We start from the raw sequence: 18,432 nt of genomic DNA on the forward strand, positions 1-18,432 counted from the left end.
GAGTTTGGATTTGATATCCCGCTTTATCACTACCCTAAGGAATATCAAAGCGGCTCACAATCTCCTTTCCTTTCCTCCCCCACAACAAACACTCTGTGAGGTGAGTGAGGCTGAGAGACTTCAGAGAAGCGTGACTGGCCCAAGGTCACCCAGCAGCTGCCTGTGGAGGAGCAGGGAATCGAACCTGGTTCACCAGACTACAAGTCCACCGGTCTTAACCACTACACCACACTGGCTCTCAGGGAAAAGAGAGAGATCCTTTCTCTCTCACTCTCACGACACACACAAGCCAAACAGTGCTAGGGAATGCGGACAAAAGGATTAGGGGGGCAGGGGGCGGGGAAACTGCACCCTGAAACATCATCTACTATACCTGCTGCAAGTGATTTGCGATGTTGAGGATCTGCTGGTTGGGGATGCTGACTGCCACTTGGACCAGCTGTGCAATCACAGCTGTCTGCTCATGGATGATAGCCAGGTGCAAAGGTCTGTGGGGACAGATAAAATTATTGTCTTAAGAGCAGGAAGATGAAGTTCTCGGGAACTGTGCAGTCAGTCGAAGACGGGGCAAGAAGCGAGTCCAACTCCTAGCTATGGTCTGTGTGCGTCACCAAGTCCCCCCTTCTACAATTTGCAAAGGAGGATCCAAAACTCCCCCTACATTGGGGGCTTTCTGGTCCAAAGAAGAAAAATGTTTGCTCCAGAAACTACTGGAGGCAATTAAATATTGCAAATGGGACACGTTTTCGTATGAGTGGACTGCGGAACGGCAGAGGATGAGCTGAAGACCAGACAAGGAGTTCTGGTCAGGCCTCCGCTACAGCTCTGTGCTCACTTGTTTTACTATATTTATTTATTAAATATGTAACCCTGCCCTTCACCTGCCTCATGGCCCTTCACCTGCCTCATGGCCCTTCACCTGCCTCACAGCATAAAAATGCAAAATAAAAACACAAAATACGTACTAAAACCCAAGAACAATACAAACCAACAGCCGCCACAAGCACCCATTGTTCTCACCATCTGGTGAGAACTGCTGTTCTCACAATTTAAAGGAATTTCAAAGGAAAACTAAGATTTTCAAGTCTGCGCAATGTATAAGAAAAAAGCTGGAAAAATGGACACAAACCAAAGACTGAGAAAAGGGGATAGCTTTTATCAACATATCTAAAAACCTAGCCAATTATATTAAGGGATCGGCAGTTTCTTGGAGCTTATACTAAAGGGCTTAGATCAGGTATTAAGAAATAACATGATATCAATTTAAATAAGATTGTATACATTGCATTTTTGTATGTTTTTTTGTCCCTTATACACCTCTTTGTTCTTTTGCCCACCCTCACTCCCTCCTTTTCTTCTCTGTATCACTTTCTTTATAACTGAAATCCTTCCGATAAAATATTAACATTAGATTGGGGGAAAAGGTATTGAGAAATGTTTCCTAAGCCCGAGAGAGACTGAATATATTGTTCAAGCGGGCAGCAGAATTCCCTTCCATGAGCCCTTGTTTCCTTTTCCACATCTCAAGAGGCAGAGAGAAGAAGAAGAAGAAGAAGAAGAAGAAGAAGAAGAAGAAGAAGGGGAGGAGTTTGGATTTGATATCCCGCTTTATCACTACCCTAGGGAGTCTCAAAGCGTCTAACAGTCTCCTTTCCCTTCCTCCCCCACAACAAACACTCTGTGAGGTGAGTGGGGCTGAGAGACTTCAAAGAAGTGTGACCAGCTCAAGGTCACCCAGCAGCTGCATGTGGAGGAGTGGAGACGCGAACCCGGTTCACCAGATTACGAGTCTATCGCTCTTAACCACTACACCACACTGGCTGTGGCTCCTCCCTAGCACCACCCTTCAGACTCTTGCCTGAAGGCTTGCAGGAAGCGGGCAACTGTCCCCCAAATTGTGGAGTTTCTGAGGAAGCCTGCTTTCTCCCGCCTCCTCCCACCCACCAGACAGCGCCTGCCCCAAAGGCCCCGCTCTGTCCGCAGCAGACTCACGTGTCTCCGTTCTCGTCCTGAGAGGCAGCCAGGTGCCTCTGCACAGCCAGCAGCATCCGTGGGTCGGCCGTGACTGCGTAGTCGAGAAGAGCCCGGGAGCTGCGCCGAGCCAGCATCAGCATCCACGAGCTGCACTCCTGAGCTAGGGGGACAGGGAAAAGGCACTGTGTGATTGCAACCCTCTGCCGGCGGCCAAACTGGACATCTTGCACTCGGTCACTGTGCCTGAATCCCCCTGGACACATCACCGCCCTTGCCAAGCTTTGCCCTACTAGGGCAGGGGGTTGAGGGGCCCCACAGGGTCCAGATGCAACCCTCCATTCTCTCCTATTGGGACCCACACCTTCCTGCTCCACCTCCTCTTGCTGCTTCTGCCTGGGTGGAACGTGCTCATGGCATCCGATAATGTTTTTCTTGCTTGTCTGGGCGGAGAATGTGTGTGCAGAAAACCGCCTTTTGCGAGGCTGCAGTGCAACCTACTGATACAAAAGGTGGGAGTCTCTCTGCCCACTTTTTCCTCTGGGCCCTGTGTCATCATGTGCCACCCCCCCCTCGAAATGGATGCTCATGGCTGAACACACCCCGCCCTGGCTGAAAATAGTTCTCCCCATCCCTGCAACAGGGGAAGGTCACAGGTCCGTGGTAGAGCACATGGCTTTTACAAGCAGACATTCCCAGATTAATTAAATAAGTGTGGAACTAAAAAGCCGGTGGTGCTTGGAGGATGAAGAGTGCCCCCCCAGCTATGTGCACATGCCAGAGTCCTACAGCTTGTAGCACCATCGGTTTGGCTCCTGGGGGAGCGGGGAAGGAAGGAGAAGAGATGGGCTGCTGTGGCTATGGCTGTCGGAACCGGGGGATGAAAAGCCAGCTGGCTCGGTCCCAGCTGGAGCATCTCCCCTCTCAGCCTTGCCGCTGCGGAGATCCATCAGGGCACTCTCCTGCTGGGTCTGCAGCAGCCACTCGTAGTAGCCCTGGCACAACTTCTTCAAGTTCTTGTTCCTCTCTAAGGAATCAAGTTCAGCCTTCATGGGTTTTAAACATGGCTCTGAATCCATTGACGCGGGTGGCGCTGTGGGTTAAACCACAGAGCCTAGGACTTGCCGATCAGAAGGTCGGCGGTTCGAATCCCCGCAACGGAATGAGCTCCTGTTGCTCTGTCCCTGCTCCTGCCAACCTAGCAGTTCGAAAGCACATCAAAGTGCAAGTAGATAAATAGGTACCGCTCCAGCGGGAAGGTAAACGGCATTTCCGTGCGCTGCTCTGGTTCGCCAGAAGCGGCTTAGTCATGCTGGCCACATGACCTGGAAGCTGTACGCCGGCTCCCTTGGCCAATAAAGCGAGATGAGCGCCGCAACCCCAGAGTCGGTCACGACTGGGCCTTAATGGTCAGGGGTCCCTTTACCTTTACCTGCATCCTTTGAGGTTAAATCTTGGACCTCTTGGAAGCTTGAAGGTTCCCTAACCTTCTCCGAGTTACTAACAACAGCTGTTTTAGCAAACTCATCAGCATACCTCTTAGGTGGTTTGCCCTTTGTGGCTCTTTCATATAGAATGTGTATATTTCATTCTATATACGTGTATAGAGAACTCTCCAGCAGGTAAGCTGCTTCCAAAACACCTCTTAACCCCAGACTACTTTGGACAGCACTCGTCTCACAGACGTACCATGCTGCAGCAGTTCTGCGTAGCGCTTTTCCTCCGCGGAGATCCGGCTCCCATCTTCTAATGTTTGCTGCTCCCCCTCTTCCGGCTTGGAAGTTCCTGGCATGTGGATGCCCCTCCCTCCTTGGTAGTTGCCCATCGGGTAGGTGCCGGAGAGGTAGATGCTGCTGTTGCTGCAAGAGCTGTATCCTGCTGAGTGCCAAGGATTCCCAGCTGGGGTAGGCAGGCGTATACACACAACACAGAGATAGAGAGAGGTTTCTATATTAGCCCAGTTGTGCTCACAGGGTTAGGCGACGCGTGGCTAAATTTCAGGAGCCCTCGATAAACATTTCAGACTTCTAGCAAAAGGAACCCATCCCTCCCCTGGCAGTCTAGTGGAAAAGCAGGGAAGAGAGGGGAGAAGAAAGAGAGAGGGGTGGGAGAGGGGGCGGTCCGAACCACGTCCGGTTATGTCCAGCATGCAAGCCCCCTACGCACAGTTCGCAAATTGTAGCTGTTGGAAAGCAGAAGGGGGGCAAGCCCCAATAAGTCAGGTCTGCACTTCTGCACTGCTTCGTCACCAGCTGAGCAAAGACACAGCAGTAGCTCCCAAGCCAGTAACGCACTGGCAAAATCACCGCTCAACCTAGGACTTTCAGGTATCACATTTGAAACCGGCACTGCTCAGTTTACTGCAGGAGAGTTTGTGAGCCTGTATTCTAGTCGTCAACGGCGACTAGACTTTGCTCCCCGCTTTGCAACCCAGAAACCTTGATCTGCGGCACGTTCTCCTTTTAAAATAGAAACCAGCCCCCTGGGCATGCTCAGCTCAGTGCTTACTAATTCTGCAACATCTGACACGCCTGCCGTTTGTTCTGCAGAGCCTTGTTATCCAGACCCCCGTCTCTGTGCCAAAGACAAGCTAGTAAATTAAAATAATGACTCCGTCAGAGGGCTGCCTGCTTCAAGAGTGCGTGGTTTTGTCTTTGGAAAGAACGCTCGCCTCCCGAGTCACGGGGAAAGGTGTAAAGCGAATGGTAATTAGCAGTTTCCACTTGCTGCAGGAATTGGAACTGCCTCAACAAATTGCATTGGAAGATCAGCCTTCTCTCTCTCTCTCTCTCTCTCTCTCTCTCTCTACGTCTAATTAAGTAAACTACTCTGCGCTCTTTTAGCAATTCCACCCCAACCATCAGCAGCAGTGGCTCACTTAAAACCAGAGATAGAATCGTTTCATATCAAAGAATGTTGTAGAACTGAACTACAGTAGCACCCCCTCCCTCAACTCTTTAGTGGGATGGGGACTCGCTGTTGCTCAGTGGCTAGAGCTTCTATTTTGCATGCATTACACACCAAGTCCAATCACCAGCATGTCCCGGTAGGGCTGGGAGAGACTTGCCTGAATTCCTGGCAAGTCGCTGTCAGTGCAACTGCAGGCAACACTAAGGTAAAGGTAAAGGGACCCCTGACCATTAGGTCCAGTTGTGGCCGACTCTGGGGTTGCGGCGCTCATCTCGCTTTATTGGCGAAGGGAGCCAGCATACGGCTTCTAGGTCATGTGGCCAGCATGACTAAGCCGCTTCTGGCAAACCAGAGCAGCGCACGGAAACACCGTTTACCTTCCCGCCGGAGTGGTACCTATTTATCTACTTGCACTTTGACGTGCTTTCGAACTGCTAGGTTGCCAGGAGCAGGGACTGAGCAACGGGAGCTCACCCCGTCGCGGGGATTCGAACCGCCAACCTTCTGATCGGCAAGTCCTAGGCTCTGTGGTTTAACCCACAGCACCACCCGCGTCCCAACACTAAGGTAGGTGGACAAATAGTCTTAAGGCAGCTTCTTATGGTCCTAACCTGCCTTACCGTTACACCAAACTGCTTATGCAGATTCTCTGTTTTATCTCTAAGCCAACACAGAGAAGATGTTTATCACACGAAGCACAGAATGAGAAAAGCAAAAAAGTGGCCATTGAGTCATCAAATTGTCAAGCTGTAAGGGACCCAAGGATCATTTAATCCAAACCCCCTGAAAGGCAGGAATGTCAACAAAAACATCCATGACGGATGGTCTTCCAGAGGCAAGGCAACTGCTTTTTACAGAAGTGAAAGCCTCTCCAAAATGAAGGACGTGCTACACCAGGAGAACAAGTGTAAACCAAATAATATGGCTAATCAGAAGGAAAGACGACAGGCCGTCACTAAAGGTGCTTAGGCTAAATCACTGTTTCCCCAACTTGGGTCTCCGGCAGTTTTTGGACTACAGTTCCCATCATCCTTAGCTAACAGGACCAGTGGTCAGGGATGATGGGAGCTGTAGTCCAAAAACTGCCGGAAACCCAAGTTGGGGAAACACTGGGCTAAATAATGGAGACTCCTTTTTTTAAAAAGCACCAGACAGATGAAAAAAAGGTGTAAAGGGAGGGGGTGAGAATATCACAGAAGAGCTAAAGAAATCCTTTGCCCCTCCTTACATGTCAGATGATGTTGGGGAGAGACCCACAACCAAACCCATTTATTTTTTGCACCTAAGACATGTTAGGATATTTCCGTTCCACCTTAAAAGGGAGCAGGATGTTTGTATAACAGCCTGCGCATTTCCTGTCTCACAGGATGTTTCTGTTGTCTGTTCCTTTCGTTTTCTGCTGTTTTGCCTGAGCAGTCGGAGCAGACGGTCATGTCTTTTTTGTTCTGACCAACGCCAAATAAACTGTAAATATGCTCTCATGCTGTGCAACTTTTGCTGTGTGAATTCTGCTGAAAGAGTGTGCACAAGTCCAAGAATGTGGCTATCTTTTCTTGAGGCTTCGTGCCGCTGATTGCTGATACTGCGTGACTACGGGAGGTCGATGGATCGTCCGGCACCGAGCTTGGGGCTCAGATGGACTTTATCTCCCTGGCAGTATCCCAACATCCATGCAAGGATGGGCCTATCAACGTTTTATAAACTGACAGCTGAAAACCCAGCTTCCTGTGGTCAGGTGGCCTTTACCCCCAAGGAGCTGCAGGGGTAGTTGGCTTCCTACAAGAGTGGAAGATGCTCAGGGTTCCACTGCCCAGTGCCAGAATTTTACAGGCTCTCCTGGAGTCTATACTCTGCTGCCAAAACTATTGCAATGAAAAGCCTTCCATCTCAAAACTAGGAAGCCACCTAAAGAGCAAGGCACTCCAAACTCCCCAAGCCTCCGTCAACAAAGAGCAACGTTTACCTCCGCCAGAACCAAATCCTCCAGCTCCACCCCCAGCGCCTCCCATAGGCGAGCCGCCCCCAAAGTGCTGAGGGAACTGGGGCAAGGTCTTCTTCCTCTTCCTCTCCACTTCTTCCTTATCTGCAACCAAGAACACAAGAGGAGAGTCGTCAGAGACAAGGCCCTGCACTGGCACTGGACAAACAGAAGTAGCAAGACACTTCTTGGTACAAGCTCCCTGTACCTTCCACCACCGGGTAGTAGGTAAACTGCTTGGAGTCACTCACGTCACCCCCTCGCTTGCGCTTCAGCTGAAGGAACACGGTGACCGGGCGCTCGATCTTGGTCTTGTGGTAGGGTGGCGTGCGGAACACAATGGCGTACTGCAAGGACACAAAGTGTGAACACTTGAATAGGGCTTAAATGGCAACCCAAGAGGCAGCTCCGACTGATTCAGAGTCGATGTATCATAATGTAAAGGACTTAACTACTGCCGTGGGTTAAAGGAGAATCAAAAGCAGAGTTGGATTTCATAAGCACACAGAGAAAAGTGAGCTCAAAGTTGACAGGCTCCCTCCTACCCATAGCGGTTTGATAGAAAGATATTCTTGCAGCACCCGACAGATTAATTCCCATGAGACAGAGCAGCAAAATATTAGAAATATGGGAAGCTGCCTTCTACTGAGTCAGACCATCGCTCCGTCTTATGCTGCAGCGAGACTCCTTACGGGGTCCTCGCTGCGAGATCACATTCATCCGGTGCTATACCAGCTGCACTGGCTCCCAGTGGGGTACAGGATCAGGTTTAAGGTGCTGGTTTTGACCTTTAAAGCCCTATACGGCCTAGGACCCTCGTACCTACGGGACCACCTCTCCTGGTATGTCCCACAGAGGAACTTACGGTCTTCAGACAAAAACATCCTGAAGGTCCCAGGCCACAGAGAGGTTAGGCTGGCCTCAACTAGAGCCAGGGCTTTTTCAGCTGTGGCTCCGATCTGGTGGAACGCTCTGTCACAAGAGACTAGGGCTCTGCGGGACTTGACATCTTTCCACAGGGCCTGCAAGACAGAGCTGTTCCACCAGGCCTTTCGTCAGGGCGCAGCCTGACTCCCTCCTTTGGCAATCTTCACAGAACTTTAGCCTAATGGTTGCTATCAATTTGATTTGAATTAATTTTAGAATGAAATGATTTTAGAATGTTGTACTATTTTATTGTTGTTAGCTGTCCTGAGCCCGGCTTTGCCTGGGGAGGGTGGGATATAAATAAAAATTATTATTATTATTATTATTATTATTATTATTATTATTATTATTATTCAGTATTGTCTACACTGTCTGGCAGCTGCTTCCAGGGTATCTGGGAGAAGTTTCTAGCCCTACCTAGAGACACCAGGGATTGAACCCACTGCATAGAAGGCCACTGAGCTAAAGCCGTTGCCCAGTTAAGTATTAACCCTTCTAAAAACCCGCCAGCCAGGAGGAGAACCATCACAATGTAGTGCCCAAAAATAGCTCGGCAGGATTTCACGAGCCTACGATATTGAACAGAGCTGAGGCACCCAGGGAAATATACCTCTAGAAATGGATCATCAACTAGGACAACTGCTGCAGCTTATTCCACATCTTGGCCCGGAGACCCAACTGATGTGTCTGAAGAAATCAGTTTCGTCCTTGGATCCCCTGCAGCTGCCAAGTCACTCACCTCACCCAGGAATAGCAATGAAAATGGGCAAGTAGTTGCCTGGTTCATGACCTAAGTCACACAACCATGCAGAATAGAGTTTTATTGCACTCCGAGCAAATGCTTTATTGGAAGAAAAACCCAGTTTCCCAGGGCTTGTGTTCACTGGTCGCGAGAGGCGAGCAAACCAGGGAAAGGAGATGGGCTTTCCAAAGATCTTGCGAAGCGCATCAGGTTTAACAGGCGACAATGATCCAATTCAAAGTGTTGGTGTTGACCTTTAGAGCCCTAAACAGCCTCAGCCCAGTATACCTGAAGGAGCATCTCCACTCCCATTGTTCTGCCCAGACGCTGAGGTCCAGGGCCGAGGGCCTTCTGGCAGTTCACTTCGAGAAGCTCACTTCGAGAAGCAAAGGAACCAGGCAGAGGGCCTTCTCGGTAGTGGCACCCACCCTGTGCAACACCCTCCCATCAGATGTCAAAGAGATAAACAACTACCAGACTTTTAGAAAACATCTGAAGGCAGCCCTGTTCAGGGAAGTTTTTAATGTGTGACATTTTGATGTATTTTTAAGCTTTGTTGGAAGCCACCCAGAGTGGCTGGGGAAAGCCAGCCAGATGATGTTGTTGTTGTTAGCCAGATGATGTTGTTGTTGTTCTTTATATTATCATCATCATCATCATCATCATCATCATCATCATCATCATTATATGCTTAGGACCTATGTATACTAGCAGAACCTCTCATTTTCCCCAGGCAGATGAAACCCCAAGCACACACTTACAATCCTTAAATTCCTATGCACACAAAACCTGGTGGTCTTTTAGCCTGGTGCCACACGGAATGCTACACAATCTTGACATCTAATTGCTCAAGCTGACAAGGGATTTGCTCTGCAAGACTGATCTTTTGAGTGGGACCCAGGTCTCCCACGACCCAACCGGTACCTGTTTATGTACATCCGTAGGGGAGAAGTCCCCAAAGGCCTGCCAGCCATTCTCATCGTCTTCATAAAACCGCACCTCAATATCATCTGGAGGAGGAAGAGAAAAATTATTTCCCTTGTGAGCAAGCACCAACCCACCCTGTCTCAGGTCCCAGGCATCTGAACTAGAACAGGGTCTCATTTATTAAGGTCTTCTCTCCCCGCCCCCCCCAATACATTCTCAGTGCAATCAATCCCTCTATGTGACCACAGCCCAGCCCTCTAGAGCACGCATCCCCAAACTCTGCCCTCCAGCTGTTTTGGGACTACAAGTCCCATCACCCCTAGCTAACAGGACCAGTGGTCAGGGATGGGAATTGTAGTCCCAAAATAGCTGGAGGGCAGAGTTCGGGGATGTCTGCTCTAGAGCATCATTTTCTCCCTTTCCCAGGCCATTTTCAGGCCACAAGTCTCCTCCGCAGCCACATGGGGTTTTCCTTCATTCCTTCTCCTTGTGCTAATGAAGAGCCCTCCGAGGCCCAATTTACAAAGGGACCATCTGCCTTGAAAAGCAATGTCTACACTTGCTTCTTCTGAAGCAACCCTGGCAGAAACGCAACAAGTTGTCCTGTTCCATTCTAATTTATTTACTTTTCGCAATCCTATTTTCTAGGGTTGTAACTGGGCTCCCTGGGACCTTAAGATGAAAGGGCAGGTAAGAAAGCGCATAAACAAACAAAAATACATATATATCTGTATTTGGAAAATCCTAGCCAAGTGAAGTAGACTTGAGAACAAAGAAACGACCAATACAACCGGGTCGGAATTTGGTCTCCATCCAGATTTCTGAAGAATGTTTAACAGGAGTACAAGGAATCAAGCTCTTAAGACTCTCGGGCATAATTGGACAGGGTACCTCCAACCTCTTAAAGCCTGTGGGCACATATGGATTTTTGAACGGATGTTGTGAGGACATCCTTTTCTGGTCACTTCTGTTCCTCCAGATCAACACCCCCAGCCCAGCCCACAGAAAAGGACCATGTGCACAGGCTTCTTTCCCAATGGATCTGAGTACAAGTGAATCAATCTGAGCCTTCAGAAGCATGCAGAGATGAAATAATAAATGTGCCACTGCTCTTGGAAAATCTTCCGAGAGAAGCCATCATCATAACCTCACGACCAAGGAGGCAGTGGCTTCCTGGGTGCCCAGGAAAGATCTCAAGTCACCTTGTTGGCAACCCCGTCTGATGCTTCCTAATGTTCAAGACCTCGGATGCCACTCCCCCAAAAACATCAACAAATGAAAGATAAGAAAATAAGGGACAGCGCTCACCTTTCTGGACTTTATCACACAGCAGGTAAACTTCATCCCCGCCTCGCACGGAGCCAGCTGTCTTGTCCATTCTTGAGATCTTCAGGTTGGAAGCCCCGGGGGATTCTGAAGAGCAAGGAAAAGGCAGAGCTGTGTAACTGAGATCCAGGCAGCTGGAGAGATGCGTTTTTGTATGTAATCATGCGTACAAATGTAAGAAAAGGGACTCCATACGAGAGCCACATTACTTCAAGCCAAATGTGCGCCTAGAGGTTCACAAATTTTGGCTAGCCTCGGCAGCCCATTCTTTTTTGCGATTACCATCAACCCTCCCCTCTCAAGTACTCCAGCCATGCACCCAGAAGGTTCAGGGAAAGAATGTGTCAGTCTTTCCATTTGTGCGAAGCTATAGAAACTGAGGAGGAGGAGGAGGGGGGACCTCCAAAATGTGGTGCAGAGAGAGATTCAACTCTTCCATGTTCTGTGCAATGCAAGGAGATCTTGGTAGAAGGCCTCACTACACGCTCAGACAGGAAGTGATTTATGGCTACTACTTGCCACCTGGTGGCCATAGTTTGTGGTGTCTCCCAAACAGCCTAGTTCCCCGCGCCCCACCTGAGCTTGTAAGCTCTCCAGCACAAATGTGAACTTGAAATTAGTGTTCTACCAAGTCTGTAAGACCCGAAATATCAACAATCAGGCCCTGGGGAGAAGGATGGCATACTCCTCTCAACAGATGTGTCAACCTTGAGGCCTAAATGCAGCTGTGGTGGTCTTCCCAATATCAGAGATCACGCTGACGACAGGAGTTCCAGGATTAAAAACAACAACGTGATAAGTTGTGTGCATTTGTTTGACCCTTTTACATGGTTTTGTATGTATTGTGGCATTTTACACATTGTGACTTGCTGTTCTTTTTTTATTGCTAAGTTTAGTAATTATTTACTGCAATTGTTAAGAGCGTTAAGCAGGGATAGGCAAGCTAAGGCCCGTGGGCCAGATGCGACACAATTGCCTTCTCAATCCGGCCCACGGGCAGTCCGGGAATCAGCATGTTCTTACATGAGTAGAATGTGTCCTTTTATTTTAAATGCATCTCTGGGTTATTTGTGGGGAATAGGAATTCATTCATTATTTTTTCCAAAATATAGTCCGGCTCACCACATGGTCTGAGGGACGGTGGACCGACCCACAGCTGAAAAAGGTTGCTGACCCCTGGACTAGATGACCCTTGTCCTTCCTTCCAACTCTAATTCTATGAGCCTGCGGCTAAAAAAGGTTGCTGACCCCTGGCGTTAAGAATTTATGTTTAATTACGGTTTGCTGATATTTAATTTCATTGTGCACCATTATAGAATCATAGAATCATAGAGTTGGAAGAGACCACAAGGGCCATCGAGTCCAACCCCCTGCCAAGCAGGAAACACTATCAGAGCACTCCTGACATATGGTTGTCAAGCCTCTGCTTAAAGACCTCCAAAGAAGGAGACTCCACCACACTCCTTGGCAGCAAATTCCACTGTCAAACAGCTCTTACTGTCAGGAAGTTCTTCCTAATGTTTAGGTGGAATCTTCTTTCTTGTAGTTTGGAACCATTGCTCCGTGTCCGCTTCTCTGGAGCAGCAGAAAACAACCTTTCTCCCTCCTCTATGTGACATCCTTTTATATATTTGAACATGGCTATCATATCACCCCTTAACCTCCTCTTCTCCAGGCTAAACATGCCCAGCTCCCTTAGCCGTTCCTCATAAGGCATCGTTTCCAGGCCTTTGACCATTTTGGTTGCCCTCCTCTGGACACGTTCCAGTTTGTCAGTGTCCTTCCTGAACTGTGGTGCCCAGAACTGGACACAGTACTCCAGGTGAGATCTGACCAGAGCAGAATACAGTGGCACTATTACTTCCCTTGATCTAGATGCTATACTCCTATTGATGCAGCCCAGAATTGCATTGGCTTTTTTAGCTGCCGCGTCACACTGTTGGCTCATGTCTAGTTTGTGGTCAACCAAGACTCCTAGATCCTTTTCACATGTAGTGCTCTCAAGCCAGGTGTCACCCATCTTGTATTTGTGCCTCTCATTTCTTTTGCCCAAGTGCAATACTTTACATTTCTCCCTGTTAAAATTCATCTTGTTTGTTTTGGGCCCAGTTCTCTAATCTGTCAAGGTCGTTTTGAAGTGTGATCCTGTCCTCTGGGGTGTTAGCCACCCCTCCCAGTTTGGTGTCATCTGCAAATTTGATCAGGATGCCCTTGAGTCCATCATCCAAGTCGTTGATAAAGATGTTGAATAAGACCGGGCCCAAGACAGAACCCTGTGGCACCCCACTAGTCACTCTTCTCCAGGATGAAGAGGAACCATTGGTGAGCACCCTTTGGGTCCGGTCAGTCATTATATTCTAATGGATTACTGAGCGTTGCTTTATTTGAAGTAAGTTGTTTATTTTAATGTTATGTATGCATTATGACTTTTTTTGTACTTGATCAGCTTGTTACAAGGTGTGTGCGTGATTTCTGTCATCTCTTCAGCTTGCAAACTGCCTTCCATATAGTAATATAGAAAGGAGGTATACAAATAAAAAGTGAAATGGAAGCCAGTTGCTGCGAGCCAACAGAACTCTTCTTAAGAACATAAGTAGCTGGATAAGGTCAAAGCCCCACCCATCCCAGCAAGGTAAAATGGTAAAGGTAAAGGACCCATGGACAGTCAAGTCCAGTCAAGGGCAACTATGCAGATGCAGCACTCATCTTGCTTCAGGCCAAGGGAGCCGGAGTTTGTCCAGAGACAGCTTTCCGGGTCATGTGGCCAACATGACTAAACCGCTTCTGGTGCAACAGGACACCATGATGGAAACCAGAGGGCACGGAAACGCCGTTTACCTTCCCACCACAGCAGTACCTATTTATCTACTTGCACTGGCGTGCTTTCAAATGCTAGGTTGGCAGGAGCTGGGAAAGAGCAACGGGAGCTCACCCCGTCACGGGGATTTGAACCGCCGACCTCCTGATTGGCAAGCCCAAGAGGCTCAGTGGTTTGGACCATACTGTGGCTAACCAGATGCCTATGTTCAAAACCTGGCCAAGCAGCAGACACAGTGGCAGTTGCTTGCTCCATGGCACTCCTCCAAACAAGAGTGAAACCCCAACTGAGGTCAGTCTATGGACCAAGAGAGAAGACTTACTGCTGTCATGGATAGGGTCCGAGATAACCGGCTTCAGCGCCAGGCTGAAGTTCCCACTGCTGTCACGAAGGTAGGCGCTGAATCGCAGCCGGACAATGCTGAGGTCCATTGTTTTCTTCAGCTCCTTAGCCTCTTGCTCAATCTCCTCTTCTTCAGATTCTGCCAAAGTAGATGCTGAATTATACACCTGGCAAACAAGGGCTACTACATCCACAAACCCGGGGGTCCTATAGCCCACGTCTTAAGTGTACCCTTCCCTACCAAAGGCAAGAGGTCATCTCATAATGTCTCTGAAGGACAACAAGGACCCCATCCCTGCTGTATGGGCTGCCTTTGAAAATAATGCCATCTCTGATGATTGGATCTGTCCAGCCTGGGCACCAAAGGTTTTTTTGAAAGATATGTTTGAACAGCCCCGGCTTAATGGTCCTCTTGTTTAGGGCCAGGCGATATCTGGTATTAAACATCACAATATATCACCAACTAAACATTGCAATATACTGATATATCAGAATGTCAGGAATAAGGATGGAGCTATGTAGAGGCATTGGGCTGGCTTCAGTTTTTCCCATATTTTTGAATAGCACACACACACACACACACATCATGACTTGTGATATGTTGCCAGGTCAAAAATTACAAAACAGATATCACAATATGGACTTCAAACCGGTTTTGGGCGATATGTCACTATATCACCCAGCCCTACTCTTGCTATCAGAGTAACTATGCATGAGGCAGGATGCTCTCAGCGATTTGCAAACGCATGTCATGTATGCAATCTCCGCCTACCATATGAACCAACAGCTGGGAGAGAAATTATTTTGGATCTACATGGCGCTAAGACTCTTGCAGCAATTGCTGTGTCTTCTCTCCTACCCCTGGGGGACCCCGGTGGGCTTTCCCCACACTCTACTAAAGCACATGGCTTCTTGGAAGTGGCTCCCATGTGGCAGGATGGGGGTTGAAGTGTGTCCTTGTTGTTGGCAAACGGAAAGCCAATTACCTAACGCTTGCATAGTGCCTTGAGTTTTTGAAGTGCTCCATATGATCCTTGCAATAACTGCGCGTAAGAGAGGTCAGAATCACGATCTCCAAATTACAGGTTGGAGATCCAAGGTCAAGAAATTGCAACTGGCCCAAAGACACCTACAAAGTTTACAGCAGAGGCAAAGATCCGAACCCAGAATTTCTGGGCTCCTGCACCTTTACTGGGTTGATAACTGTGCAGGAAACTAGTTTACAAATTATATAGAAAAGACATAAAGGTCCACATTATACCGGGCATACTGAGAAAAGCAGAACTGAGTTGGTTAGAAAGTTATGTCAGTCAATCCCTCATAATAGCTTCTGATGTCTCAAACAAAACCTACAGCAAGGGGCGACCCTGACTTGCTTTTCGACCATTACGCCCTTCTTCCTGGAAAAACACATGAACAAGTTGCCCCATTTTAATCAAACCCATGAAAGTGAGTTTTCCACTGGAAGCACAAAGCTCCCACTAGGGCCACTGAAGAGCCCAGCTTCTAGAAAGTCATACTTCAATGCTGGCCCCTATTTTAAGGGGCAATCTTACAGAAAGCGAAGAAAAAAGGAACATTAAACAAGCTCGAATGCGATTGTTTGTTCCCAGGTTTCAAGCCCAAGGGCCTGGCAATAGAAAGGGAAGCTCATGCTAAGCTCCAGCAAGCCATTCCTCTCACATGCTGTGTTCTGTTCTCAACCCTGTTCTGCTCTGCCCTTTCACCACTCTCCTCTCCCTAATTTCAGTCTTCCCCTAATTTCAGGGACCCCTGACCATTAGGTCCAGTCGTGGCCGACTCTGGGGTTGCGGCACTCATCTCGCTTTATTGGCTGAGGGAGCCAGCGTACAGCTTTCGGGTCATGTGGCCAGCATGACTAAGCCGCTTCTGGCGAACCAGAGCAGCGCACGGAAATGCTGTTTACCTTCCCGCTGGAGCGGTACCTATTTATCTACTTGCACTTTGATGTGCTTTCGAACTGCTAGGTGGGCAGGAGATGGGACCGAAAGACGGGAGCTCACCCCATCACGGGGATTCGAACCGCCGACCTTCTGATCAGCAAGTCCTAGGCTCTGTGGTTTAACCCACAGCACCCCCGCGTCCCTCCCCTTTCCTGTACCTTGCCCCTATTAGGTACACCAGATTTCAAGCCCCCCCATACCCCAGAAAGGGGTGATTTTGAGTTAAAGGGCCTTCCTTCCAATTCCAGACGTAGTGGGATCAGATTCCAGCCACTGTATAGAGGGCAATGCCTTCTACACATGCTCAGAGGCACAGTTCTGCATTGAAACCCAAGATCCTTTAAAGTCAGATGCGTAGACTCATTATCACCTGGATAGCTCGGTTGGTTAGAGTGTGGCGCTGGTAACGCCAAGGTTGCAGGTTCGATCCCCGTATGGGATAGCTGCATATTCCTGCATTGCAAGGGGTTGGACTAGATGACCCACAGGCTCCCTTCCAACTCTACAATTCTAATTCTCTGACTGCTATCTTGGGGAAGCCAGGCATATCCAAAACCTCAGTCATGTTTTGTAAACTAAGAATGCTATTAAGAGGGAAATTGTGTGAAACTTCTTGTCACTGGCCAGTAACACTTTTTCATTCATGCTTAACCACTGTCTGCCATGCTAACACTTTACACCAATTAACTTGTTGTGCATTTCAAGTGAGAAACATGGTATGAATCTTGCTCCTCTAGTCCCAGAGTGAACTGGGACTGATCCAGTACAGTGGTACCTCGGGTTAAGTACTTAATTCGTTCCAGTGGTCCGTTCTTAACCTGAAACTGTTCTTAACCTGAAGCACCACTTTAGCTAATGGGGCCTCCTGCTGCTGCCATGCCGCCGAAGCACAATTTCTGTTCTCATCCTGAAGCAAAGTTCTTAACCTGAAGCACTATTTCTGGGTTAGCGGAGTCTGTAACCTGAAGCGTATGTAACCTGAGGTACCACTGTACTCCAAATCAGTTATAGAACCTCAACACCCCCCCACCCCCCAAATAGTGTAACAGGTAGAGGGGCAGACAGTTCCTATCAAACCGCTCCCCAGATGTTTCCTTCCCAGTTCAAGGTCACCTGTCAGAGACTGCACTCTGGTCCGCAACTTCTGCTTCTTCAGCTTGTCCCGGATGACCTCCATCATGTTTTTCTTGGTCACATGGAGCACACCCAGGTTGTTAAATCTGAGAAAGGACAAATCAACACCTCATGTCAGCGAAAGCGCCTAGTTGGGCAGCGATGCACCCAAGAACAAGAGCAGGAGATCCCAGTCACCACTTCTGGGGCTGAACACGTCTTGAAAATATTTAATGGAAGACAAAAAGCACAGATAACAAGAGGTCAGAATAAAAACAACTTATTTAACTCCCCGTGTTAATAAAAGGTAAAAGGTAAAGGACCCCTGGATGGCTAAGTCCAGTTGAATTTGACTATGGGGTGTGGCACTCATTTCAGCTTTTAGGCCAAGGGAGCCGGCGTTTGTCCGCAGAAAGCTTTTCCGGGTCATGTAGCGAGCAGGACTAAACCGCTTCTGGTGCATGGAACACTGTGACGAGTGCCACAGCCCATGGAAACGCCGTTTACCTTCCCGCCGCAATGGTACCTATTTATCTACTCACACTGGTATGCTTTCAAACTGCTAGGTTGGCAGGAACTGGGACAAAGCAATGGGAGCTCTCCTGTGTTAACAAAGAGGCATGACAAATAAACAAGAGGCGGTCATGCTGTTGTGCATGCAGCATCAATTAACCGCAATGGAATCTAAAATGCATCAGCTTTTCTCTTTTGCTCTTCTAAAAGAAATGGAAGAAGCTACAGAGTACTGTACTTTGCTTGCTCTAAATTCTGCAGGCCTCCTGTGCAGTGAAAACAAACAGTGCAAGTAAACATCTACCTGGTCAAATCTCCATTTTAAGTTTGGATATTGTATGGTATAGAAAGAGCGAACTTGAAGAGGGGTATCAGGAAAGAAAAGCAGAGTACAGAGGAAAAATTGAGGACCATCTGAGAAATCATGGTACTAGACAAATGTGGCAGGGAGTTCAACATCTGACTGGTTATAAATCGAGAAATTCATCAGTGGTAGAAAGTACTGCTTCCTTGGTGGAAGAGTTGAATACCTTCGTTGCCCGATTTGAGGTGACACCAACAGTGGCTCCAACAGGGATGTTAGAGCTATGGGCATCACTACCTACAGGAAATGCTGTCAGGGTGGAAAAACAATCACTCAAAGGACCTGTTGATGGCATTTTACCATTGTACCGTTGAGAGTGCATTAACTTATGGTCTGTGTGTGTGGTTTGGAAGCTGTGCGGTCAGGGGAAAAACAATGCTGTCCAGGGTTGTAAAGACTGTGGAGAGCATAATTGGGTGCACTCTTCCCACCTTGGATCAAATCTATGCCATAAGGAAGCTGCAGAGATAGTGCAGGATAGTGCGCACCCCAGAAATGATCTATTTCAGCTTCTGGAAGAAGGTACAGGGTTATAAA

At 48.3% G+C, this 18,432-nt stretch overlaps 1 protein-coding gene across 1 annotated transcript in view; it reads right to left on the reverse strand.

The window, feature by feature from the left end:
- NFKB2 (nuclear factor kappa B subunit 2) overlaps positions 1-18,432 on the reverse strand; it is a 41,891-nt gene that overhangs the window by 9,104 nt on the left and 14,355 nt on the right. The window contains exons 7-15 of the mRNA XM_053387966.1: positions 17,019-17,125; positions 13,922-14,080; positions 10,764-10,868; positions 9,453-9,538; positions 7,068-7,206; positions 6,845-6,964; positions 3,661-3,870; positions 1,993-2,134; positions 374-488 (exon numbers count right to left, since the gene is read on the reverse strand). Of these exons, the coding sequence (XP_053243941.1) occupies positions 374-488; positions 1,993-2,134; positions 3,661-3,870; positions 6,845-6,964; positions 7,068-7,206; positions 9,453-9,538; positions 10,764-10,868; positions 13,922-14,080; positions 17,019-17,125 (1,183 nt within the window). The remainder of the gene's footprint in view (positions 1-373; positions 489-1,992; positions 2,135-3,660; positions 3,871-6,844; positions 6,965-7,067; positions 7,207-9,452; positions 9,539-10,763; positions 10,869-13,921; positions 14,081-17,018; positions 17,126-18,432) is intronic.

The sequence above is a fragment of the Podarcis raffonei genome, chromosome 5 (assembly GCF_027172205.1).
Source record: "Podarcis raffonei isolate rPodRaf1 chromosome 5, rPodRaf1.pri, whole genome shotgun sequence".
Classification (NCBI taxonomy): domain Eukaryota; kingdom Metazoa; phylum Chordata; class Lepidosauria; order Squamata; family Lacertidae; genus Podarcis; species Podarcis raffonei.